The sequence below is a fragment of the Panthera onca genome, chromosome C2 (assembly GCF_046562875.1).
Source record: "Panthera onca isolate mPanOnc1 chromosome C2, mPanOnc1 haplotype 2, whole genome shotgun sequence".
NCBI classification, from domain to species: domain Eukaryota; kingdom Metazoa; phylum Chordata; class Mammalia; order Carnivora; family Felidae; genus Panthera; species Panthera onca.
In genome coordinates, this window is record NC_138347.1 from 17,784,458 (window position 1) to 17,811,514 (window position 27,057).

Sequence of the window (27,057 nt, forward strand, 5' to 3'; positions counted from 1 at the left end):
AAAAAAAGGGAAATCCGTTAGTGGTTCTAAATGATCTGCCTATTGCTTTTCTGGATTTGTGTTTTATTTGGGGAGTTAACAATTCCTATTTTCCAAGCTCTGAAACCTATCGGTACGTTTTAAGTAGATAAAGGCAAGGGAGCAAGAGATTAATGGTCTATCTTAATGTTAATGAGTATTGTAATAACATAACATTTTCCAAAGGAGTCTGCACATGGAAAATATTTTACATGGGCCCTCCGTCGCCTCCCTGCCAAGCAGAAGCATACTTTTGGTAAAGCAAATCTCACTTAGGTTGTGGTTGGCCCTCTGGTATATACATCTAACTTGAGAAGAACCAAATACTTAAAAAGCATGTGTATTGTGACTATATAGACTTAATTTCAAAGAATGCTGTTCACTGGGGGGCTGAGAAAAATATGACAAGACCCTTATGCAGCATCCAGTAAGAGTACCTTGAAATGTAAAGTTAAACTCCACCTAATGCTTCAGAAGGTGAGAAATAAGGGGACGAGAGCAGAAATCATCTGAGCCCTTCCACCGTGGAAATCAGGTACCCTAAGACCTAAGAGAAACGTTCATGGCTTTTTTTTTTTTTTTTTCAATGAGAAATACCCGAAGTTGGCACCTGGAACCTACTTTTACAACTCTGTTTTGAATGTAAGAAGTACGTTGCTTAGCAACCAGACGCCAAGCCATCAAATCCATGTTTTGATGGGCTCTGAGAACCGTTCAAATTTTGTGTCCAGATGTCTTCTCTTAAATTGCTTGTTTTTCAGGCACCAAGTGAATGTGTGAGGATATGTTTTCCACCCCTGTTTACTGGCCCGGGCCACCTTGAACGTTGTGTCTGGGAGTCAGCAGAATGGTGCTAGTAATTCATTTACCTGGCACTCTAATTAGAGAAACTTAGCACCAGTCAATTTTCTGGCAGAGGAACCATTTCATCCTGGAATAGCGCTCATGCTGGAATTCGCACCCCTTCTGCCATCAAACAGTAGACATCTGATCTCCCCAGGATTTCGTTTTGCTTTCCAGAATCCTTTCCTTGTCCCTGGTTTCCTCTTTTGTTTTAAACTAGGTCCTTTAAAGACTGTCTCTTAAACCCATTTAGGAGACCACACACTCTTCCTTAGGAACAAATGTCCTACCTGCAGGATGATTAAATTGGAGATTGTTTAAGACCCCCCTCATCCCAAACTTAACACAGATCGAAAGCATTCGACTGAAAATGAACCAGCTACAGACTGTGCAATATACAAGGTGCACTCGCCTTCATTAGTTATCACTCTGCCAGTTAATAGGCAATTGTCTCTCAACTAACACCTCTCCTTATGTTCTGCTCTGCAGTGCTGAGAAATGAGAGAGCATTTCTCCTCCAGCAGCCAGCCCCTTGTTAGCTTGTGACAATAGGGAGCCCTAAAGGGTGACCTGAAGCTAGGAGGAAGAAGTCAGCTTGCTTGCTGACTAGATTGACTAATTCACTTGCACATCTGAGTTCAAATCCCATTTAAAGTCAAAAGTGAACTCTTAGCCAGGGTTCCTAGCCTGTATAGATCAATCCTGATCAATAAACATCTAAATAACTCAGAAATGGGAAGACTGGGAGCAGATTAAGCAGCTGTAGTTGACATGTTAAAAACAAATGTAGGGGTGCCTGGATGGCTCAATCAGTTAGCTCTTAGACTCTTGATTTCAGCTCAGGTCATGAGCTCAGAGTTCGTGAGTTCGAGCCCCGCATCAACAGCATGGAGCCTGCTTGTGATTCTCTGTCTCCCCCACCCCCTCTATGCCCCTTTCAAAAATAAATAAATAGACATTTAAAAAAACGTGTTGGATGCCCGGGTGGCTCAGTTGGTTAAGCATCGGACTTTGGCTCAGCTCATGATCTCACAGTTAGTGAGTTGGAGCCCTGCATTGGGCTCTGTGCTAACAGCTGGGAGCCTGGAGCCTGCTTCAGATTCTGTCTCCCTCTCTCTCTGCCCCTTAAACATTAAAAAGAAAAAAAACAAACATGAGTTGCAAATTGCTAAGAGAATAGACCTAAAGGTTCTCATCACAAGAAAAAAAAAATTGTAACTATGCATAGTGATGGATATTAACCAGACTTATTGTGGTGATCATTTCACAACATATACATATATCAGATCCTCATGTTGTACACCTAAAACTAATATAAGTCAATTATATCTCAATTGCTAAATAAACCAATAAATATAGTGAAGAATATCCTAAAAAATCTAAGGTTCGTTACAGACAAGATACCAAAACACACAGGACTTATGTAATTACTGTCTTTCTGTCTCTCTGTCTCTCTCTCTCTCTCTGTCTCTCACTTTTGGTGCATGGATATGAATACCTTCTATGTGTGAGGCACTCATTGATGCAGCTGAATGCAGCATATGTGGAATATACCTGTTCCCTGCCCAACTGGGCTTATCACCAAGGGAAAAGCAGCAGGTGCACACATATATCACTCTGATTAAGGAAAACTTGGGCAAATGTTGTGACCAAGTTATAAACAAAGTATGTGAAAAGAGAAGGGAGGAATAACCAATTCTGCCCATAGATCTTAACATAATGTCATTGTGTATGTGATACCATGCTATCATTGTGTTATACAACCAAAATATCACCATAATTGGACAGATGAAGACATTAATGAAAAGAAATAGTCTTCTAAGAGTAATAACTGACAAGTGGCAGAGAGAGAACTTAGTCCTGTCTAATGCTCTCTAAATGAAATAGTATGACTAATTTAGTCAGACCGTCAGTATGTTCCTAATAAACAGAGAGGGATTCAGAAATTTAAAACGTGGCCCCTTTCCTAAGAATCTGTCCCAGGAAACAGACAAGGAAATGGATAATTGCTATATAGCATGGTGATTTTTATGACACATGTGCCCATGAGATATCATGGAAATGCGTTAGAAGGTTGCCTAACCCAGCTGAGTTCAATTTGGAAGAAGTCTCAGAGTTAACCAGACCATAAGGAAGAAGTAGGCGTTGCAAACTTGCCCGCTGTCATGTGCAATGGCCCAGGGACAAAGGGGGTTATAAGTGATACAGCACACAATATGAAGGCAGAGGTTGATAGAGTCTAGTCTAGAGAAGACGATGACAACTAGATTATAGAAGAAATTGTGTGTCATGTGTATCTAGTCTGTTCAGGCTGCCATAAAAAAATATGTACCATAGATCGGGGGGCTTAAACAACAGAAACATTTTCTCACAGTTCTGGAGCCTGGGAAGTCCAGGATCCAGGTTCCAACCTATTCAGTTTTTGGTGAGAGCTCTCTTCCTGCCACGTTTTCGCTGTATGCTCACATGGCCTTTCTTCCAGGGTCCGGCATTGATGGTTGGAGGGGAGAGGAGAGAGAGGAGATTTCAATGTCTTTTGTTTGAAGGACACTAATCCTGTTGGATTAGGGCTCCACCCTTATGATCTTATTTAACCTTAATTACCTTCTTTTTGGCCCTGCCTCCAAATACAGTCACATTGGGGATTCAGGCTTCAGCATACAAATCTGAGGTTTTGGGGGAGACACAAGTCAGTCCAAAGCACCACACTTCAGATTTTAAGTTGTTAATTAAATCCATTGGGAATCTACGGATGTAAAACGGCCGTGACCAGGAGTATGTTCTGGGATGAGCCTTCCAGCGGGAGTAGTTGAACTCCATCCAGGGGGAGCCGTTGCAGGCTCCATCAGTAACCTTCAAAAGGAGACTTGAGATAATCAAAATGAAAAGAACGGCATTAGAAATACAGAAGCAGGCACCAAATCAAGAGATTTTAAAATGAGGGGGCTGTGAGTCAATTAGCCCTTTTCCAACAGAAGGAGTGCTTGGGCTAAGGTTTGGCCCCAAAATGTTGATAAGATATGCAGGAAATAGTGGACAAGAGGGGACATGGCAGTGCAGTGGAGGCTGACAGGAAGCCTGGCTTGCAGGTTGAATGCCATGCTAATCAGATCTGGGCTCTGGAAGGTAACTGACTGCCGCGTACAGGCAGGGCAGTTACAGGAGACAAAGGGACCACTTAGAAGCCTCAGATGATGGTACAGGCAGGAAGCCATAATGGAAGGAAGAGGAGGAGACATTTGGTAGGCGGGATCAGTGACTTACGTGACCAATCAGATGTGGTAGGAGAGAGAGAGAGAGAGAGAGAGAGAAGTACAAGTAAATGAAGTCCAGGTTTCTTATCCAGCCCTTACATTTTGTTCTTTTCTGGAACATCTTTCTCAGTGCTTTTTATACATTTAGTATGCTTCTAAATTGCTGGGTTTTACTGAACACACCATAGAGATAAAGACCATGCTGCATTATTTGTTGTAGGAAAGAATTTGCTTGACCGGGCACAGGCTATAAATGTAAAAGGTAACAGAACTGTCAAGAAAAATATGTGTGATGCCTTACCAGTACCATGGTGAAGGTGGTTTAGGAATTGGGGCGTTTAGATGCGGGTTCAAATTTTGGCTTCACCCGTCTCAGGCTTGCAACTTTGGACATTTATTGCCCTGAGCTTTAATTTCTCCACCTATAAATTGGAGTGTTTCCATTTAATATCAACACAGGTATAGCTGGAAAGACTTAGGGATCACCTGGTCCAAATTCCTTATGTTAATGATGAGGGAACTTTGTCTCAAAGCATTTAAACAACTTATGTAATGACTCTGACTAATAGTGGTAGAATTAAAAAGTGATCTGCGTTAAGGGTGCCTGGGTGGCTCAGTTGGTTAAAACTGACTCTTGATTTGGGCTCAGGTCAGCCCCGGGTCGTGTGGGACTCTGTGCTGACAGCTCAGAGTCTGGGATTCTCTCTCTCTCCCTCCCTCTCTCTCTCTCTGCTCCTCCCCTGCTTGCGAGCTCCCTCTCTCTCTCTCTCTCTCTCAAAATAAATAAATAAAACCTTAAAAAAATAGTGATCTACTTTGCATTGACTGTGTCTAATCAGCTTCCATTCCTGTTCTCCAAAAGGACTCTCCCAAGCATTTCCTCCCCCTAACCTCCAGCTTGCTGCTTCTGTCTTTCCCTTCTTACTTTACCTTTAGCAGATGAAATGTCCCATCTTGGAACTTGGGCCACACCGTCTTTCCAGCTTCCCCTGATTGCCTTTCACCCGACAAATCCTACATTCTCCAGTCATGACAAGCTTCCTGTCATTCCCCCCAAACAGCCTGCCTTCTACCATCCCCTGATGTATTGACCAATCTTTCCTGGTTGGGATACCCCTCCTCTAAGACTTTCAGACTTCTATTCATCCCTCAATATCAGTCACCTCCTTTGAGACACTTTGATTGATTCAGATTCATTCTACATTGCCTCAAAAATCAGTTGTAATAGCATGTCACAATTTGCTTCCTTCTTGGCATATCTGTTTTGCTCACTAGATCGCGATGCTTCTTAAGGCCAAGATCAGATCTTATTTATTTATCACAGTGTCAGCACTGAGCACAGCGTCAGCAGATTGTGGGCATGTCGTAATTGTTTTAGGAATCAATGCATCTGGATCCATGGTCTCGGTATATTTGTATCACCTAGTTGTGTCCAGAAGCATGGACAGAGATAGTATACCATGGGTCACCATAATGGTCGGACTAACAGACCCGATGAACCCAGTTTCTCTTGAGATCTAAATCAAGACCTCTACTATTGGGGATTGCTGTACAGGTGGCCAGAAAGGCACATGACACCTCAAGAATTGGATGCACAGATAAATCTGCATTATGGTGTATATGTTTGAATAGTACTTAAGACCAAAATATGTACCATGCAAGATGAATTCTTCTATCTTAATCCCTTTTCATAGGAATTGGGAAGTCAGACAGGCATCTGAGGCTTATTAATCCCTCTTCTGTGCCCTTCTCTTGAGCTCCATGCTTGCCCTTATGAGATGGTAATATTTATGTAAACAGAAGTTGCTGGTATTTAACTCAGGATTCCATTGGACGACGAACTCTCCCTTAATTGGGGCTGCCATTGCTGCAGGTGTCATGATGGCTGCTCTTCTTACCTTGTGTTGCTTTTTGGCTCCTTCCTGCAGCGCATTTATGCTGCATGAGAGGCAGTCTCCCAGTCAAGGCAAGAAATCCCATGGCTCCCGCTATTCATTCCTCTTTGCACATTCTCATGTCTTCTTGCTTCATTACTGACCACTGGGATTTGCTAAGGGGTCATTGGGACCAGTGGGTCAAGTGGGATTTGTACTATCTTCTGGGCATCTGCTTCTCCAGGTAGCATACTTTTCTGGCTCCCTCCCCCCGACTCCATCCCCAAGAATAGGTCTGGGGTGCTACTAGTCCTAAATTTCATGATGAATCACAGATGCTGACACATTCATAATCCCCTAAATGGCCACATCTGGTGAGTGGTCACCATGTCAATGACTTCCTTGTCAAGTCTTCATCGATCTTGTTGACCATCTAAGCTCTATTTTCGAGTTAGATCCAATGTCCCAGTCATATCTCCTGGCCTACACCACAAGCCACCTGTTAAGTTTCTGCATGCTTTTCCAACTTTTACATTTTACTAATCTTCCTTTGCAGTGCTATCTACACCATGGTGATAAGATCTGGATCCTGCATGAAAAGGGCCATCTTTAACATAACAAAACTATAACGAACCTTCAGATCTACACTGACCAAGCAGAAACTCTTATTAACAGTTTTCACTTAATTACCTTTTATGTGGATAGTATATATGAGTCACCATTTTTTTAATATCCCCTGCCTCCAGATCCAGAAGACAGATAGGTGGAGGGATGAATGGATGGATAATAGAGATAGATAGATAGATAGATAGATAGACAGATGCTATCGCCCCCTTGTCTCCTTACTCTTAATCTGAAATAACATTTAAAAAAAATCCTACTAACTTCAAATAAAGTGTGCACCTGTAAATGTCATAAATCTCTACCACAAATAGGTATAGGTGTGATGTGCTGTATTCTCAGTAATTTGATGCACAAGTTGAGTTTTTACACGTTGGCATGAACATCGGATCACAACGAAATACAGACTTCTCGTTCGAAATCTTGGGGATGAAACTGTATCTGGGTTGCCAAGGTTTGAAATGCGTGAATGAAGTGGAGAGGTTGCCAGTTTACATAATTATAGTTACGAAATTATGTAAAGTATGGCCATGTCATCAAGGGGTGTAATCAGTTGTGCTTACAAAAAAAAAAAGAACAACTGCTTCTGTTCATGATTTTGGCACATGCACACATTTCTGTGGCAAAGGGCCAAGCGCATTTAATGCAATTCACGGATAACAAGGAGAGTTGATAGCCTCTAATGAGCAATTGACCCAAGCACACAGAGAGATATTAAGAATCCAGTTTAAACTTTGTTCAAAGCAGGAGGGCCATTTCCACTTGATGTGACTCTTCGTCTGAGCTGCTGAACGACATACGGAGTAAGAAGGGGCAACAATTCCTGCATTTCGTTATTTGAAGATAACGACCCCCACATTGTGACGATACACGTCACTCTGGGTTTAAAAAAAATGTGTGCAGGGAAAGCCTGTCGTGTCTAGCAATGACAAGTGAGTCTTTGGTCTTAACGTGACTGAGATGATTGGAGAAAAACTGGATTGAAAATGTATTGTGCTATATTATTATCTCGAAGACTGATTATTATGCAAAAGCGTGTTCCAGTTTCAATTTTAAAAACTACTAATTTGTTCTCAACAGCTGTAATTTGAGATCCCACGGGATGACATATGAGGATACACAGGAAACTTGGGGAGGCTATTGCTGGTTTGGGGACTTGATTCACCAAGGCTACTTGGCCGAGATTTCCACTGTCTGAAGCTACAATGTAATGCATCACAGCTGGGATCTCATAATCTATGGAACACAATAAGGACCTGAAAATGTAGAGAGAAGATCGTAGGGTATATATTTTAAATATTCTTTACCTTGGTTAGATTTGTATGCAGCAAAATAGGGAAGAGTTAGATGACTATGTTGACATGGAGTGGGTAACGTTGGCTATGTAGTAAAAACGTCGTGCTTCCTGGAACGTCCTGACTTCCTGGAACCTGCTGAGAGCTTTCTAGCATACCGTGTATTGAAGGTGTGCAAGGTCTACGTTGCATCTGACTCTATGTCCCAGTTCACCTCAATTAAGCAAATGAGCCAGACATTGTCGTAGTTGGGGATGCAAAGATAATAGCTATGATGGAAACAACACTTATTATCTCAACCGGTAAATAGTCATCTTTTATAATGGTATTTAAAAAAACCCTTTTTCGGGGCGCCTGGGTGGCTTGGTCGGTTAAGCGTCTGACTTCGGCTCAGGTCATGATCTCACGGTCCGTGAGTTCGAGCCCCCCATCGGGCTCTGTGCTGACAGCTCAGAGCCTGGAGCCTGTTTCGGATTCTGTGTCTCCCTCTCTCTCTGCTCCTCCCCTGTTCATGCTCTGTCTCTCTCTGTCTCAAAAAAATAAATAAACGTTAAAAAAAAATTAAAAAAAAAAAACCTTTTTCTTCTGGAATTCATTTATGGCTCATTAGGATACTATCTTGCATTTGGGGATGTAGAAATACACAATGTTCATTAATTTTCATTGAAGACGGTGGTCAAACACAAGAAGTTCTGATGTCTCTTAATACTCAAATAGCATTTAAGGGAAGGCTTATTACAGATCGATCATGTACAAAATCCTGGCTTATATTTTCTCTTTATGCTTCATAACTTAAAGTGGTCTCGTGATGTCTCTTTCAGCTAACTCGATCATATTTAATGATCATTTTAATGGGATATGACCATGTTTTTCTTTGAGAAGCTTTTCAAAGCTATACAACTTCTCACCAGAAAAATGCTCCCACTCACTTCTATAAACACAATATATTGCACATATTTTCCGCAGATTGATCAGGTTGAGAAACGCTGCATCGGATGCTATGAGTAAGAATGTACGCATTTTTGAAGACGTAACCAATGAAATTACAGCTGCATTTGGAAATGAAGAGCCAATCTTTCAAGGGATTACGCTTTTGGATTACAATTTAGTTTCCTATTTGAGTTACGGATATACTTGTATTTTGCCACAAACACGTGGTTGCAGTTTGCCCGTGATGCAAAATAAATTATTAGGCCGGGCTTCTGATAAGCTTAGCATGACTTTCGGTCAGAATTTTAGGGCTTTGGTGAGCATGACTGTATGTGAAAGTGATCCTGGCCGTTAAGTGCCTGTGTATATGCTGTACCTCTTTGTGAGAGCCGAGGTTGCTATTGTAAGGGACAAGCTACAATCCCAGGACTTCTTTTTAAATGCAGTTGAGTCCCATCCCCTCTGGGGCCAGGAGATGTTTAGAAGAGTCCATGCCACTCATCTGTCTTTGGACCATTTCCAGAGCTGAACAGGTGATCCCATAAACCTATCCCCCTCTTGCTGTTTGGAGTGAGCAAGTGACTCGACAAGGTGGCTCCTTCTGGATGTAAATTGATTTTAATGATTTCTTTCTTTCTCCCCGGCAGGATTTATGTGGGCATCATTCATGTGACACCCTGGGAATGGCAGACGTTGGGACCATATGTTCCCCGGAGCGCAGCTGTGCTGTGATTGAAGATGATGGCCTCCATGCGGCTTTCACCGTGGCTCACGAAATTGGTATGCAGCGCCTTTTCTCTTCCCTCGCCAAATCAAACACTTGTAACAGCTGCAACGGGAACCAAAATACTTGGCAATTAATTCCAGATCTCTCCAGGTTCAGATGTACTGCTGGGGATTAAATGTGTTTATATTTGCACTTTTAGGGTTAACTGGTTAGGGAGAAGGAAGGCAAAGTCAGGCACACAGGAGATGTTGCCTGTGGACAGTGTCATTTAAACGTGTAAGAGAAATTGGCGACAGCTACTGTCCTGTGACGTATATCCCATCAATGACTCTGAGATGGAATTTGTCACAGTTGACTATGAAATGCAGAGAGGTGCCTCTTGAAAGTTACCCAAGAGTCTCCTGACTCCTCCAGGGCTAATCAGTTTTGCACAGAGATTTGTCATGTTTATTCCACTGTGAGCGATAATAGCTCCTGTCAAAGGTAAATAATTGCTTATAATAAACAGTCCTATCTCGTCTTTAATAACAAAGACAAACTGAGACCAGCAGTCCACAGGGTTTGTCTTCAAATGTCACCCGATGTGTGTGTCATAAGAGACACATCTAAATCTTAAGATTGGGAATTTAGGACGGAGTTAATTGTTGAAAAATATCCCAGCAGTTAGGAAATGTGTTTCCCGGGCAGTGACCTAGGTTCCTAGGTATAGGAGTACTTTAGTATTTAGAATTAGATATTAGAATCAGACACATCTGGGCTCAATTCTTCCTAAAGTACTTTCTGCTGTGTCACATTGGTCTTATTATTTAAATTCTCAAAGCTTGTTTTCATATCTGAAGTATAGGCATAATGGTGCCGATTTCATGGAGTTATTTTAGGGTCCAAATTGGGTAGGTTACAGATACCAGCTGTTATTTATAACCACGTATGCTTCTGTTTTGCTTTTTAGGTAGCAAATTCATTTAACGTTAGATGTATGGCTCACCTTTTAGCATCATCTTTTTGGGAGCAGATACTTTTTTTGCTCTATTTCTCTTAAACAGATTGAGGTTTTTAACCTAAAACTGTAATTTTTAAACAGAAATTAAAGCTGCTTTTTCACATTCCTAGTAGGCAGAGAACATTTCACAGAGGGCAGGTTTCTGGCTGCTGTGTTTTCTTTGGAGAGTCAAATAACTTCAAATCAAAGATGTAATTGTGTAAGTCAGCACAATGCAACAGTGAAGTGGAGATCAGTGGTTAAATTTCAATTCTGAAGTATTAATCACGACTCTGATTTTCTTCACTGACACTCTTCTTACTATCTAAGGAAAAAAAACAGCACACGGACATAAAAGCCTTAACATAAATAACCACCTTACAGCATCACTGATAATAATTTAATTTACACATTAATTGGGCATCTGTAGCCTCCAGACGGAGTCTCATCTCTGCCTCCGTGGTCTCTGATTTGTCTCACGCAAGAGATTCAGACACTGAGTCTCCATTTCTTGTCTGTAACGTGGGCTAATGATAAGATGTGTGCTACTTTAAAAGACCTGGCAATGGGGCGCCTGGGTGGCTCAGTCGGTTGAGCGTCCGACTTCGGTTCAGGTCATGATCTTGCGGTCTGTGAGTTCGAGCCCCGCGTCGGGCTCTGTGCTGACAGCTCAGAGCCTGGAGCCTGCTTCTGATTCTCTGCTTCCCCTCTCTCTCCGCCCCACCCCTGCTGTACTCTGTCTCTCTCTGTCTTTCAAAAATGAATAAACATTAAAAAAAAAAAAAAGACCTGGCAAGCCTGAAAAGGTTTTTAAAACACATATGCTATTTGAGCTCTCTGAGCTGGGAATATGTCTTTACCTCTCTCTCATTTATACCTATTAAGCTGATAATGATACAGCCTAATATAGATCCTTAATCGGTATTTATTACCTATAGACGGATGTGCACGAGTGAGTAAGTGGGAAAAACACAAGAGCTGCCCAAGGCAACATTCTGAACCTGCAGCAGAAGCTAAGAAGAATTAGCCCAAATGCTTGAGAGGATTATCATTAAGCAGAGATGATTTTGAAAGTACACCAGTAGTTAATCACCATTATTCAGAGCGATGGAAGTTCCGAAAGAAAGGTTCTGTATCTGTGGGTAGGCAGAGGCTGCTTCATCTCAGACTGTGAGTAAGTGACACTGTTGGATTGTGACATCAGCCATCTGTAAGATTATGAGCCCTACATCCTGATCTTCTAAAGAAGAGATTGCAAAGTTCTTGAAGGAAGGGCTATTTCTCCCTTTAATCCTGCAATGGTCTGTTATCACGCATTGCTAGCATTTGGGAGGTTTCTCTGCAAGGGTATCGCTGTGGCAGTAAATTAAGTCTCTTTGGCGATGCATTAGACTCTCAAGACAACTGGGCTGGCATGAAGAACCTTCTGGCATCACCTTTCCCAGCCTTCCTGAATTCCTAAACCAAGGGTAAACGTGGGCAGGCCCAGCAGCCTGAGAAGTAGGAAGACAGGTGCTGATGAGAACAAATGTTTTATTAAAACTGTATATGTACAATAAGGACTTTTCTTCATGGTACAGTATCGGGCAGTTTTACAAGAGAACAATGATGGAGAAGTATAGGCTTCTATGTGAAAAACTCAAGCCCAAATCTTTGATTATGTGACCATGCCCTCTGTTCCCTTTAATTTCTTGGTTGGGTCATCTCTATTTCCTTCCTTAGAATTCTCTATAATCCATTCTTCAGTCAAACACTGCCCACTTAATCTATCTTTCTGCATTACATATAGCTTAATTTGAGAAATTTAAGATCTGGGGATAAGGGGATATGGACTTAATTTTCCTTTCGCAAAGGGATCTGGCTTGCATTCTCTTTATTTTCTAATTGCTTTATTATTCTTTAATTTCACCTCTTGCCTAGATATTGTGAACATATGTTATAAAGTACGAGCCTTAAAGAAATTAGAGACAATAACCCCACAAAATATTTCCTAATCATCTGTCTGTTATTACAGTCTTGCCTCTGCAGCCAGTGTGATCTTTGGTAATGCCACTCGCTGAGCTGTTTCCGGCACTTTATTTTTAGACTGTTGCATGAAACCATGGGTCTGAGCTAACCATGCTCTGGATTCTAATTCCACTTCATTCTTCTCGTGTGATTTCTTCCCTTCCTTTTATTAGACATTTACCACTTTCCAGATTGGGAGGTTATATATATAGGCTATGGACAGTGGTAAAGTGACCTCAGTTTTTGCTAGAGTGCTTTGAAATCTGCTTGAGGACATTCCAAAATGCGCAATTTGCTTCATGCACACAGACTGTGGAGGTATGTTACTGTGCTCAAAGCATAAGCCATGAAGAAAATTTCTAGGCTGTTCCCATAATTTTTCTACTTTATTTCTTCTATAAGCAGTAAAAGGATATACAGTGAAACCTTGAAGTGCAAGTAACTTGGTCTGTGAGTGTTTCACAAGATGAGCAAATAGGTCTAATAAATTTTAACTTGCTAACCGAGCGATGTCTTGCAATACGAGTAGTACGTGAGGCTGAACATCGCATGATCACAACCGAGCCAGTGGTTCTTGAAATTTGCTTTGAGACACGAGTGCTTTGGATTACAAACGTGTTTTCCCAGAACGAATTATGTTCGCAAACCAAGGTTTTACTGTATTTGATGAAGGAAAATGCTTTCAGGGGTGCCTGTGGCTCGGTCGGATCTTGATTCCGATTCAGGTTGGGATTTCGCATCCTGTGAGCTCGAGCCCCAGGTCGGGCTCCACGCTGACGGTGCAGAGCCTGCTTGGGATTCTCTCTCTCCGTTCTCTCTGCCCCTCCCCCACTCACTCTCTCTGTCTTGGAATGAATAAACTTAATTTTTTTTTTTAATTGAGGAAGGAAAAGAATAATGCTTCCATTAACGGACTTCAAGTTTCTCACGCTATGCCCCATCACTGCTTATTTCTGTACCTAGTGGTTTAAAATACACAGTCATATTTGAATCACAATTTTCTTTGGTCTTTTATCCCCTCTATCTAAAATATTTCCGAACTTGAAAATTAACGTGAAGTACTTGAACTAGCCTGAAGGACCCATCTTACAGCTTCTCTGTCCATCAGGGTAAAATCAGAATGGCTTCAATGAACAATTCTGAAAAGTGACTCTTTCCCTGGACCAGATATTAATGTGAGCACTTCTCTTTTCCTGCTAATCGTTTCCATAAAAAGAGCCAGATTTTGGAGATATGTAGTCCACCGATGCCAGTGCAGGCTTCTGGAAAATAGATTTTGATAAATATAGACCCTACACAGGCAGTAATAATTTGTCTTCCTCCTTGCTATGTTTTGTGTATGTAAACATCGACTGAATTGTTCGGACATTTTAAGAAGTTGCTTTAAACTCTCGGGAACACAGTCCTCATCCGTGTGCCTTGAGTGGAGGCAAGAATGGGGTTATGGCCATTTTATAACCCAAGTGTGAACTGTGGAAAGTTTGCAAGTGAATGTAAGTTTACATTTTGAGTTTATATTTTTAACTTGTCAAACTTTTATTATTGGCTTGTAATAATAAAGATTTCACCTGCTGCACACATGGTTCTCCAAAATAATAATTTTATTGATGCTGGGCCAGCTCCCCACATGCGAGGGAGAACAATCTGATTTTATTTAGGCTAATGAAATCCATCATTTGCGAACTTGCTGAAGCTTTGCTTTATCGTAGTTAATTATAAAATGTGCTAAGGGAATCTCTCCACCGTGAAAGACTCCAAAATGCTTCCTGAGCTAAAGTCAGGCAACTTAAAAAGTCAAAGCCAAGTATTCAGCTGGAGGCTTAGGAAGTAAGTGGTGGAGACACGGCAGCCCGGCTGCCCCTGTTTTGCTGTGGTTAGAGGGAGTTCTTTGGTCGCGCTGATGTGTGTGACTGTGCTCCCAGAGATGATTAGATTAAACAAGGCCATGTTTTGAAAAGCTGCAGAGGCCCTCGAAACACCATAGACTGAAGCCAACACACAGAATCAGATGTCAGGACCAACTGTGAATGTGGAGTGAAAGGAAGCTAGGATTAAACTTGGATTTAAACCCAAACGTATAGCTTTAATCAACATGAGCTAAACTTATTATTATTATTATTATTATTATTTTCTATCTAGTCTGGAGCCATACCACACTGTCTTTCTTGGCCCCCAGATGAAAGGTGGAAATGGGTCTCGACTCTACGTCCCGCAGCAATGGGAGATTTAGGGTTTTTTGTGTGCCGGTTCTGTGTTTTCTATATCCTATCCCAATTCCCATTTCTCTTGTGGAAGCCTCTAGATTGCCTGCCACATGTGTAGAAATCCAAGTTGAAGGTCACATAAAAAGTAAAGACATCACAAACTTGATGCATGATTTTTTCCCCCTCTAATGGTTAGCAAATGTCTCCTTCTCTCCTCAATTGTCTGTTAATATCAAAATTTATCAAAACTACTTAAGATTAGAATACTCAAGAGCATAACAAAGCGGGGATATCAGTGAGAACAATAAAGTCAGCTCACAATCCCTGGGCCTTTGATACTTGTCAAGCGTATTTTCTAAGCACCTTGCATCTTTTATATTATTTAATCCTCACAAAATGCCATGGGGTAAGCACTAGCAATGAGTCACCCAAGAAAGGAAAAAACACAGAGATGTAAGCATCTTTAAGAAGTTTCTAAACGTGCCTGAGGTCAACAGCTAGTATACTGCTAGGGTAAGATGCGAACCCAATTCACTTGGCTCTAAAACCCAAGATTTTGATGCTATCCTATAATGGTTCGTTAGTGTTGATCTTCCAGGAGATAATCCTGAATTGGGTTACAAAGGATTCAATATCCTTTGTATCCACAGCTAGCTAGAAGGCCCCCAAATGAAGTTTTCTTCCTTCCGAATTCTGTAACTGATACAACACTTACCATTCATGCTTAACATTTTGAAATGGGAGTTTGTAAGGGTTTTATCGCTTCTGCATAAGGCTTTGCATTTGAATAGACATGTAGGATCCAGTTCCTGGAGCTCCTGGTTCTCTTCTTCAAGGATTCTGGATTCGGATCCCACGTGAGCTGTTGGCTCACTTTTCAACCCCTGGCAAGATCTTCTTACACCTCAATAATCCCAGCTGGAAAATTAGGTAAAATAAAAACATGACCTCATTAAGAAACAGATGCTTCATCCGAGCTGTTCTTTCTTAAGTAAACACATTACAGAGCTTTTTGTGACTTTTTGTAGGATGTGGTGCTCTGTCCCCTTGTCCGTTGGTCAGCTTAGGGTCAAGATACAAGAGTTTGAACTGCTGTCTAATTTTCAGACCAAAGTTTAGAAGAACAACCCAATTTCCTTCCTGAGGTTAATATTATAAGTTAGCCCTAGTTGTAGAGTAACGCCTGAGCTAAATAAGACGCTGGACCAACATTTCCCTTTCTGGTAACGTGTCTTCACCCAGTGTATATGCATTTTCTCAGATTTACTAACATCAGAGTCATTTGTGAATTTAAGGAGGCAAGATACTCTTTAAGTCTATACTGTGAATATCAAAGATGAAATTTATTTAATGAGATCTCACTCATTTTGCCTTTAAAAAGACCATTACCGTACTAGAGAAATTACCGGGTGACTAATTGTTTGCTATTTCTGAGATAACAGTATAATTCAAACTCCTACCCTACAGACTTTGCTTTGACATAATTCACCATGAAATTTGTTTCCTTGTGTAATCCAAATAAGCTCCTTCCAGATCTTACTTTGTGTGATGGGCACTCGTGAGCAAGATTGTTGCATTTGTGATATGATGGAATGTCTGTTAAGAATAGATAAGTATTCTCTCCAAAAGCATTTGCAATTTACATCTTGACTTTTAATAATGATTTCAAAGAACAAGAGGCAGTTCTGAAGTCTGTAGCACTTGGGAAAATATTGGATTACCCAGGTGCATTATTCTCCGAGCTTCCTTCTGACTTCTGTAATACCTTTCGTGTTCTTAGTTCATATATAAATGCAAATGTCATTAACACGTGCACTCACTACACAAGTGTGTTTGTTCCTTTCATTGCCTCCAGATTTGAGGTGAAAGGTTTCCAGCTACGTTAATCAAGAATTAAAGATTGACTGCATGGGGTGCCTGGGTGGCTCAGTCGGTTGAGCTTCCGACTTCGGCTCTGGTCATGATCTCACAGCTCATGAGTTCGAGCCCCGCGTCGGGCTCTGTGCTGACAGCTCGGAGCCTGGAGCCTGCCTCCGATTCCATGTCTCCCTCTCTTTCTGCCCCTCCCCCATTCATGCTCTGTCTCTGTCTCAAAAATAAATAAACGTTAAAAAAATTAATAATAAAAAAAGAATTAAAGATCGACTGCAAAAGCTAGCCTTGGAAACAAGATGACTTAACGTAGTTAAAGCAAGCTGCTCTTCAATCTTTTGCACGTCTACTGATTACAAACACTAATACTTCCAATTTTAGTTTTCATACGAACACTAATTCTTGCAAATGCAAATACTAATTCCTCCTTAAAGCGAGACTTTGGGACCTCTACTTGAAACCCTGACAGTGAGTTATCGCCTTCTGTCTACTTTCTGCGTTGTCTCTTCTCGGTAGGGGTTTGACTCTAGGAGCTTGGTTGAGCTTCTTCAGATCTCTTCTTTTACCTTCAAAACTGCCTTGACTCCTCCTCACTCTACTTTTCTTTTCTTGCTTTCTTTTTTTTTTTTTTTCAAAGTTTATTTGCTCTGAGAGGGAGAGAGAGAGAGAGAGAGAGAAAGGGGGAAGGGCAGAAGGGGAGGGAGAGAAAGGATCCCAAGCAGGCTCCTCACTCTCAAGGTAGGGCACCACGTAGAGCTCGATCTGAGCAACCCTGAGATCGTGACCTGAGCCGAGGCCAAGAGTCAGATGCTTGACCGACTGAGTCTCCCACGTGCCCTCCACTCTTCTTTTCTACGTGGACTTTGGAAAGAAATATCTGGCTTTCCGAGGGTGAGAATTGCCTTTCTCTGTTGGTTCCTTGGTTCTATCACTCGGCCTCCTCCAAGGACTTCACCCCTCAACTAACTCTGCTCTGTATTGCTCTAAAGACTCCTCGTAAAATGCATTTTGATAAACCAACACCTAAGTTTAGGCGTTGTAAACATTTTCTCCACCAAGGCTTCATAGGCTTCATTTGCCGTCTTAATCTCTGGGACACATTTGTGCAAATCCCAGCTGTGCTAATCCTGCTGAAGGCTGCTTCTCAGGGAAATGCTCCGTCTCTGCTCACATCTGCAATTTTCAACATCCCCGTGGGTGACTGATGAACGAATTCTCACCGGGAAAGGCAGATGTCCTAGGAGATCAGGGACATCGTGATCCATTCTAATTAAACCTTTCACAACACCGACTCGAAATGCATTATTGTCCACTACGACATTATATCTTAAGTTTCCTGGATTCTGGATGTTTCTATGTTAATAAGCGTTTAGTGCCATAGTGTGTGGTCTCTGATGGGAGTGTCCTTTTAAAATATCCTGCGCTTTTATATATACCTTGGCATTTCAGGGCTCAGAGATATTGGCAAACCTCAGGCTGACATTAATGTCTTAGCATAATGATCGGGGGACTCGCATTTGAAAATACCACAACTTTTGCTGCTCACGGCCTTTAGTATGGCTGTCACGTCTCTCCTGAAGAGCATCCAAACATTCTTCACATTGATCTTCCATTTTAATTCCTGTCCAGCTCCTGAAGGGAAGTCACATGGGTCTCTCTCACTGTGCCCTGCTTCCAGCTACTGGAACTGACTGCCTGTTTCTGTGGGTGCTTAAATGTTCTTCGCGTTGGCCATGACTCCTATTGTCCTTTAGAGAGCATGCTTCTCCCAACCAGTCGACAGACTTGCTTCATGGAGAACAGAATATTCCTCCAAAGATTCTGTCTCTCCCTTGACCCCTAAGCCGTCCATTCCCGATTCACTTTAGCAGATCTTAGAAAATTCACATCTTCTTTTAGCTCTTACTGGAGTGGAACTAGGATTTGTTCCTGCTCAGAATGGCAATCTTTTCTGGTCGCCATATAAAAATTCCTTATACGTATCTTCGGCAGCAACTAAGCTACGCTGATAAATTAGGAAATTGATGGAGCATAAGATTCACAATATCCTGCCAAGTGGCATGTCAAAAGATTCATAAAACTATAACAAAATATTTTTTTTGTTTTTTTTAACGTTTATTCATTTTTGAGAGGCAGAGCATGAGTGGGGAAGGGGCAGAGAGAGAGGGACACATAGAATCCAAAGCAGGCTCCAGGCTCCGAGCTGTCAGCACAGACCCCAACGTGGGGCTCAAACTCACAAACCATGAGATCATGACCTGAGCTGAAGTCAGATGCTCAACCGACTGAGCCACCCAGGCGACCCACAAAATATTTTTAAATAAACTGTTTTGCTTATATAATTGAAATCTTTAAAACATTATATGTGTCGCTGTTCTATATGAAAGAAAAAATTGAGGTACTCTTCAGGGCTTCTCAAAGGTACTTTGGTATTTGCCACATGGTCTGTAATCTATTCTTTTTTTTTTTCCCTTTTTTAAGTTTTTATTTATTTACTGTGAGAAAGAGAGAGAGAGTCCCATCCAGGCTCCGCACTATCAGCTCGGAGCCCGATGCAGGGCTCGAACTCACAAACTGTGAAGTCATAACCTGAGCCAAAATCTAAAGTTGGATGCTGACCCCACTGAGCCACCCGGGCGCCCCAGCCTGTATTGTAATTCAGAAGTCTGAAATTTACCCTCCAAAATCACCTGATGCTGTAATAAAAATTCATACGGAAAGTGTTATTTGTTTCGACACATTTGGAGGAAAAGACTATTGCTTTGTTAAATAGATCCGGATATGTTATGAAATAGAATGCAGAAATAGAAAAATAGAAATAGAAAAATCACCTATTTTTCTCAAATATAAAACCTGGATTCAAATAAATGTTAAGTGGCAGAGGTCACCCTAGGCCACTTTCCCTCTCTCTCTTCTATGCCAGGGGGAAAAAAAAAACCCAAGTGTGAAATTTCCACACAAATCTCACAGCATTAGCTGATAAAGATTCTACGACGGAAAAGTTCAAGAAGCACAGAGTGCCTTCTCCACAAGTGTTCTTTGCACTAAGTAACTTTAAGCAATTTTGGTCAGGACATGGTGAAAGGCCCTGTTTTTTTCAGAGCTGTGGGTTGCATGAAGAAAACTCCATGTACCATCCAAAAATTGGACAACCCCCGCCCCCCCGCCACCCGTCTCCTTTTGCGTGTTATTTGGGACATACTTAACAGACTCTGATGCACATTCGTGCTACTGAGGAAATAAAACGTGAGAGCAGGAGGGTTTCCCACAGAAAACTTGCTAGGCTGGCAAATGCTATTGAAGTAAATAACTGTATAAATACCATAAAAATGTGGAGCTTTGGAAGGTCACTGAGCCCTGGCCACTTAAGTTCAGCCACAACAGCAAGCAGCTGCTTGGTGGACAGTTTTGTTATGAGGTGTTGGTGATTTAACAAGTTGGCCAAAAGTAGCTGGAATGTGGAATGAAAGATTTCATCTCTGTTGGGTTTTACTGTTGTGCACTGAACTTTTTTGGTGTTTTTTTTGTTGTTGTTGTTTTTTGGCAGAATGACCAAAGTCCCTGCCTTTGGCATCCAGGAACCCAATGCAGTCATCATTTTTCTATAGTATTTTATACACCCTTTTTTTTGATCCTTTGTGTATGATTCTATAAAACTTTACCAAAAAAAAAAGCTATTAGGATCTACTTGTCTACTTTTTCAGAGTCTCTACAAAATACTGTCCTGGAATTAAAAAAAAAAAAAATTTAGATATCCTGGAGAACGTCATTTTATTCTTAGACTATGTGAAAATCTTATATAATAATAATTAAAAAAAAAGACTAGATTATAAGAATGTGGTTGGGACACCGAGCTTGATAGACTGGAAATGGCAGCCTGGGATTGCAGGGAGCATGCATAGTGACCTGGAGCACGAACACCCACGGGGCTGAGTGGTTTGGGACAATCGCCGACGTTTCCAGTAGCTGTTCTCTCTTTAAGCTCTAACACGCCGCGATGGGCATCTTGGTGCCCTAGACGGTTCTTCAATGGGTATGTTTTTCAAAATCTGTCATTTATTTGGGGGATGAGCAAACATGCAGAACTCTCTAAACAAAGGAAACGAAAGGGTGACAGCAAGCTTACCTTTGTTGGGAGCCAGAACGTTACTAATGTCACTCCTCTTTCTTTCCCCCCCTTCTCATCTCTTGGATAGCTACCTGGTAACTTGGCCAAGAAAACAGAAGTCACTGACATTCAACAACCGTCTATTAAGTGTTTGTAACTTGCAGAACATTGAGTTAAATACAGAGGTTTCAACAGTGGATGGAGGAGATGTTCTCTGATCTCATGGGGCTCCTGGTTGATCAGAGAAGGCGGAAAATTAGACAAGTAATCAAAATAATATGTAGTCAGGGCTATGACATAATCCCACAGTTGCCTTGCAAATTCTAGATTCTAAATAAGGCCTGTTTCCACATGTCGTTGAGCATGTGTGATCCAGATGGATTATGGGACCGTCTATTCCTTCGTGTAATTTTTCAGTCTTCCTCTAAACGTTCACCAAAAGTGACTGCTCTGACTACACACAGCTTTAATTTCCCTGGGGGTCCAGTCTGTGCATGAGAAAGCGGTTAAAATGAACTCATGTACAGTTGGGGACAGGGGAGGGAGACCAAGTGCTAGTATAATTGTCACGGAAACGTAGAAATGCAAAATCGCTCATTATCTGCGCTCCCGCTCTTCTCTCCCTTAGGACATCTACTCGGCCTCTCCCATGATGATTCCAAATTCTGTGAAGAGAACTTTGGTTCCACAGAAGATAAGCGCTTAATGTCTTCCATCCTAACCAGCATCGACGCGTCCAAACCCTGGTCCAAGTGCACTTCAGCCACCATCACAGAATTCCTGGATGATGGCCATGGTATGTGTCATTCAAGACAACACGGGCTCAGTCACAAAACTTAGGGGGGATTATTACCAGTGTTACTTTATTACGTCCTCACGAAACCCACCACGCCCTGTGAGACGGTGGTTGTTTAGGTAGGGTCAGAAAAGGACCAAAGGGACTGTCTGTTGTTGCACAATGCCAACGTCCTTGGTGGCATTATAGCTATGGTATTTTTGCTTTGGAATTGAAAAGTTCAAAAGAGAAACAGTGTGGGAGACCACACAGAATGCCTAGCCAGTGCCCTGAAAGCCTGGCTTCTATTCCTTCTTTCACCACTAGCTTCCTGTGAGAATATTGGCAGACATCTTGTTTCCCTGCTATTAATATGACTCTCAGAATTATTTGTTACATGCCTCTCACAGGGGTGTGGTTAAAATGTAGGTGACCAGTCTGTTGGATCCTCTTCACGGCAACAGAAAGACAGGAAAGGAAGCTCTTTAGATTTGCATTCACTGGAAGAATCTGGTTTTATCCTGACAGCAGATTCTCCTAGAAGTAGAATGAAAACTACAGAAAAGAACAAGAAAATCAATCTGAATGGTGAGAAAATACTTTAAGAACTTCAAAGGAAAATCTTTGGTTTTATCCATTAGATACAGTTCAAGAGCATAGCACACTTTATTAAATTCTGTAAATCTAGGATTAGTCCTGTAAATTATATAAAAATACCAAGGAAGTCACAGTTTTTAGAAATAATAAATTCTGACCTTTAAGTAGTTTTTGAAACAAGCTGTTGCTAATTTCCTAACATCCTTTTTTATTTTCTTTATTTTTTTCATCTTTTATTATTTTAAAGTTCTAGACACACAGGATAGATGCATTAGAGTTGAGGTAGTTGACCTACAGAGACCGTGTGGTTCACAATTTTCTCAGGTTATAGAAATGGACATTTTCTCATTCCTTTCTTTCCTCTTAAAATTTGTCTCTTTCCGAAACTGGTGGTTGAACTGAATATGACAGAAATTTTTGATCGTGATAATTGTCCATAAAATTATCTCATGATGCATGGCTTAGAGTTAGCTGAAGAGGACCCGTGATAGTTGTTTTTCTTGGTTCCACAAAGCTAATGGCGTAACATTTCATAATATCTTAGTGAGTTGGCCATCTTGAACACTGGCTAAGTAACGTCAAAACAATTGATGAATCCTTCAAAGAAATTCTGCTACCAAGTTCTTTGGTATCTTGGAGGCAAAATCTGTTCATTAACTCCATTTTGCTAGGTTAGTGGTGAACCAGTAATGGCTTTAGCTACTTTAAACTCTTTAAAATATCCTATTCCTGAAACAACCCAGGCCTAGCCTGGTTTAAAATTTCCCTCAATAGAAGCTGCTCTTTGCTCATTGGATGGACGTCCCAATATCTCAAAGATTTAGGAAAAAATACTAAGAATCCATGTGTCAGGCTTTTTCTTAAGACTAATAATAAGGGGTATTTTTCAGTGCAGCTCAGTTTACAATGCTGACTTAAAAATGATAAAGTCCTGCAATTGAATGTTTGCCTAATTCTCTGCCTGTGCACATTGAACAAGTCAGTATCTAATAAAGTCCCTCTTGGGTGGGGCGTTAGTCTCCGCTCTTAATATCACTTCTGCTGCTTTTTTCCCAGGTTTTCTGAAAATGAGATAGCATTAATATTTTAGTTCAGAATCCACATTACACATTCCAAAAGTTTGAGCTAAACTTTGAATCCCTAAATGAATGGATTTAGTTGCTAAGGCAGCAAATACTTATGGCTAAAACGGGACCATTTTTATTTTCCTGTGCAAGTATTAGGTCAGCTAATTACAATGCTGTGCAGAATTGTGTTCCTTATTGCCATAATTTTGGAATGAGTCGTTTATTTCATGTTTGTGGAATTCATGATCTTACTTTCTGTGCAGCAAATATGCTTTCAGTATTGTCTTCATTTTTAAACATCACTCCTGTATTTAAGCGTCCACGCTCAGATTTTTAAAACTTTTGCAACAAATTTACATAGTTTACATGTGTCTCTATGTCCATTCCAGAGATCTTCATGGTAGATAGCAACCAAGAGCATACTTTTAGTCGATGTGGATCTTATCACTTGCATTGATAAAATCTTATCTGAATTTCCCACTCACATGTTAAATACATTGATTAAATTACCAAAATTCTTGGAACAGCAAATTCTCATAGTCTACTTCCTCATTTATTCATTTCATGAAGCTTAGACTCTCTCACTTTTGAATATATTGGTCAGGCAGTCTTGTGTTATGACTAACACACACACACACACAAAAGCACACACACACTGATTTTTATCAGGAGCCTGTAATGAATAAAGTCATTTCAGAATATGGAGAGCCAAAGAAAGTAGGGTACAATTGCAAAGCTCAATTACGCTCATTTCAAAACAGCACACACAGATACCGAAACAGTGATACCCTCTATGTACTGTGATTTAAGTGGGAATTCAAATAACTTAATAACTTTTACACTGCCACCAAAAAATTGAGTTAAGTCAGTTTAGGTGAAAGTGCAGTGATAGTAAGCCCAGGGGCGCCTGGGTGGCTCCGGGTCGGTCTGTTGGGCTTCCAACTTTGGCTTAGGGCGTGATCTCGTGGTCTGTGAGTTCGAGCCCCGCGTCGGGCTCTGTGCTGACATCTCGGAGCCTGGAGCCTGCTTCAGATTCTGTGTCCCTCTCTCTCTCTGCCCCTCCCCCGCTCATGCTCTGTCTTTCTCTCTCTGTCAAAAATAAATAAACATAAAAAAAAAAAAAGAACCAGTAAGCCTGATTTTGAGATGGTTGAGGCTCTGACATTTCAGCCTCAGAGCTTGGGAGAAAACCAGGGAGAGCATCAAAATCCTAGAGGAAAGACAAACAAACACACAAACACATCTTTGTCAAAAGGCTAGACTGATACCAAGAAACCATATTGTAAAATCCTTTTACTTTGCTTATAGGAAATGACTCAGACTTCCATGCAAAGCCCTTTCATTCATAGTTAATAGAAATGGTTCTACTATTTTTCTGCACTACTTTTCTAGGCCGCTAACAGTTTAAAGCAATAAAATGGTCATCATGGCAGGGGCCAGGGGGAACTTCTGGCAGGTAAACTGAGAGCAAGAAGGGGTATCGTTTGACAATGAAGGAGAAACCAGAAAAGCTGTAAAATGTAGCCCTAAAACATTAAAAGCTCAGAGGTCTGGTACCTTTTGCCAAAAGGTCAAAAATGGTATCATATCACCATAATCCCCTAAGGTACCTCTATGTTTCCATGTGATACAATGATCGATGCTCAGAAAAAAATGATTTGCTCTATAGGAAGATTAAGTTGATTAAATTGTGACACTAATATAAAGGCAGCAAAGCCAAGGAGATGCTCTCACAAAATTTATACAATTTTTAGATGGTGTCTAAAGAGTTCCTTGTCTGGAAAATCTATTCATGGATAAAGAGCTCATCCGTCTCCTTCCCACCGGTGCTAGAGAAATGAGGTCTTAAAGCTCAGTTAAATTCCCATGATTTGATTTGTTTTTAAAATTATTAGCCATAAGTAGCTGGACATTTGTAGCACTCTCCCACTGCCAAATTTAAATTCATTAATACTGAGTGTTTCCTGATTTCATTCCAACAAGAAGTATGTAACAATTAGGTTATGGTTGAAAAGTCAACACGCACAGGCTAAAATAACTGGACTGCCGATTTGTGATTCAGAAAAGGAGAAGCCACGTCTCAGGGGCACTTCCCCACCAGCCTCGCCAAGATACTTGTAGACATTCTGCAGTGTTTATACGACTTAGCTCTATGCAAGCTGGCGAGGACTGTGATCCCCCAAAATCAAGGTAAGCACTGGCAGAGAAATTGTGCGGTGAAAGCAGGTTGCTGAATTTCTTTTCTCAAAGGCTAATGACCGTGAAGCCAAAAACGATAGCTGTGTCCACTATATCCCGAAGTCCGCGGTGCCAGGTGATGAGGAGGGCCACCCCCCAAACAGGTGCAGCTCAAGAGGACCCTTGACACAGGCTGCTAAGGAAAATCTAGAGACAACTTTGAAATATTAACATGGGACATACTTAAAGAGCTAAGTTTACAGCCATCTACTAAACGCGGAACTTTGGAGATAAAATGGTTTAGAGAACCAGTTCTCTGAATCCAGTGTAGACTATGACGCTAATAACAAGATCTTAACATTCAGTTTTTGAGGCAACACTCATAAAACTCCAGGCCCATCATGACAGTATCTTGATTTTCACAGCAAATGTATTCTTTAAAAAGAGTCTGCAAATAAGGACATATTTAAAGGACTGGTATTTTTAAACAGCTATGCTTCACCCTGTAACAAGGAGACTTTTTCATCTAATTTCCTCGGCGTAACATTTGCTAAACAGTGCACTTCAAGCTTGTGACGGTGTCACCAACAGATCCCTGGAATTGCCTTTGGTTAGCGACAATGGTCTGTGCCTTGTCAATGGCCTCAAGGTGTCTCTGTCACCTGGCCCGTAATACATCACTTCCTCTTCTACTGCTAGCCATTCAAATAAACACCTATAAACATTGGGGTCCAAGTGCCCCTATGCATCAGTACTCCTGTATCCCTTGGGTAAATTCCTAGCAGTGCTATTGCTGGGTCATAGGGTAGGTCTATTTTTAATTTTTTGAGGAACCTCCACACTGTTTTCCGGAGCGGCTGCACCAGTTTGCATTCCCACCAACAGTGTTGATGGGGGATGGGAGGGAGGGGAGGGTGGGTGATGGGCATTGAGGAGGGCACCTGTTGGGATGAGCACTGAGTGTTGTATGGAAACCAATTTGACAATAAATTTCATAATTAAAAAAATATATGAAAGGCCAAAATAACTTCAAGACCATTTTATAGGTTTATGAAGAATAAACATACATTTTAAATCTATATAAAAAAAATAAACACCTAAAAGAACTATGAGTTGCCAAGGAGATATGCTTGCAAGTGAAAGCGGACAAGTTTCATTGGGAATATTCATTGATTTCTGATATACCATGGATATTCGGACCGATGCTTAATTTCATGCCTGTGCTATTGGAAAGGAAGAGAAAACAGAGAAATTACCATCGTGCTAGAAACAGAGAAGAAAATATGAAAAGAATAGAGAACAACCACATTTGATCTGATGATTTTCATTAATCATTGAAATGAAAGACAAACAGTGCTGGAAATCAGATAGAAAAAAGCCAGAGATCTTTCTACTCCATTTCCTGGAGGCATGGCCGACCTGGCATCCCCCTTAACCTTCTCTGTGGCCATGGAGAGACTACCACCGTCTTTCCTTTAATAGCTCATTGCGAATCTCTGCCTTTTACATTTTTTAATTTTTCATCTTTAAAGCATTTAATTGAACAGGGCTGGTAAAAACGAATATGCAATATGGACACATTTCTGTTGCCTTTCTTCTAGAAACTATCCATTCTTCTATGGAGAAAATGTGAACACAAAGGGGAAAAAAAGGAAGCAGGGAGGAAAAGAAAAAAACAATTTGGCAATTTGTGGAAGAGAGCCCAGCA

The 27,057-nt window shown here is 41.1% G+C and overlaps 1 protein-coding gene and 1 long non-coding RNA gene across 3 annotated transcripts in view; one reads left to right on the top strand and one right to left on the bottom strand.

Annotated features, from left to right (window-relative positions):
• Nucleotides 1–27,057, top strand: part of ADAMTS5 (ADAM metallopeptidase with thrombospondin type 1 motif 5) — a 51,628-nt gene that overhangs the window by 5,524 nt on the left and 19,047 nt on the right. For both annotated transcript variants that reach the window (XM_081796566.1, XM_060640337.3), the window contains 2 exons: nucleotides 9,483–9,615; nucleotides 21,361–21,528. In XM_081796566.1, the coding sequence (XP_081652692.1) occupies nucleotides 9,483–9,615; nucleotides 21,361–21,528 (301 nt within the window). The remainder of the gene's footprint in view (nucleotides 1–9,482; nucleotides 9,616–21,360; nucleotides 21,529–27,057) is intronic.
• LOC144617401 (uncharacterized) lies at nucleotides 14,132–16,436 on the bottom strand. Its single transcript, XR_013557848.2, has 2 exons — nucleotides 15,468–16,436; nucleotides 14,132–14,569 (listed from the first exon to the last, which is right to left on the bottom strand). It is a non-coding gene; the product is annotated as an uncharacterized LOC144617401 (long non-coding RNA).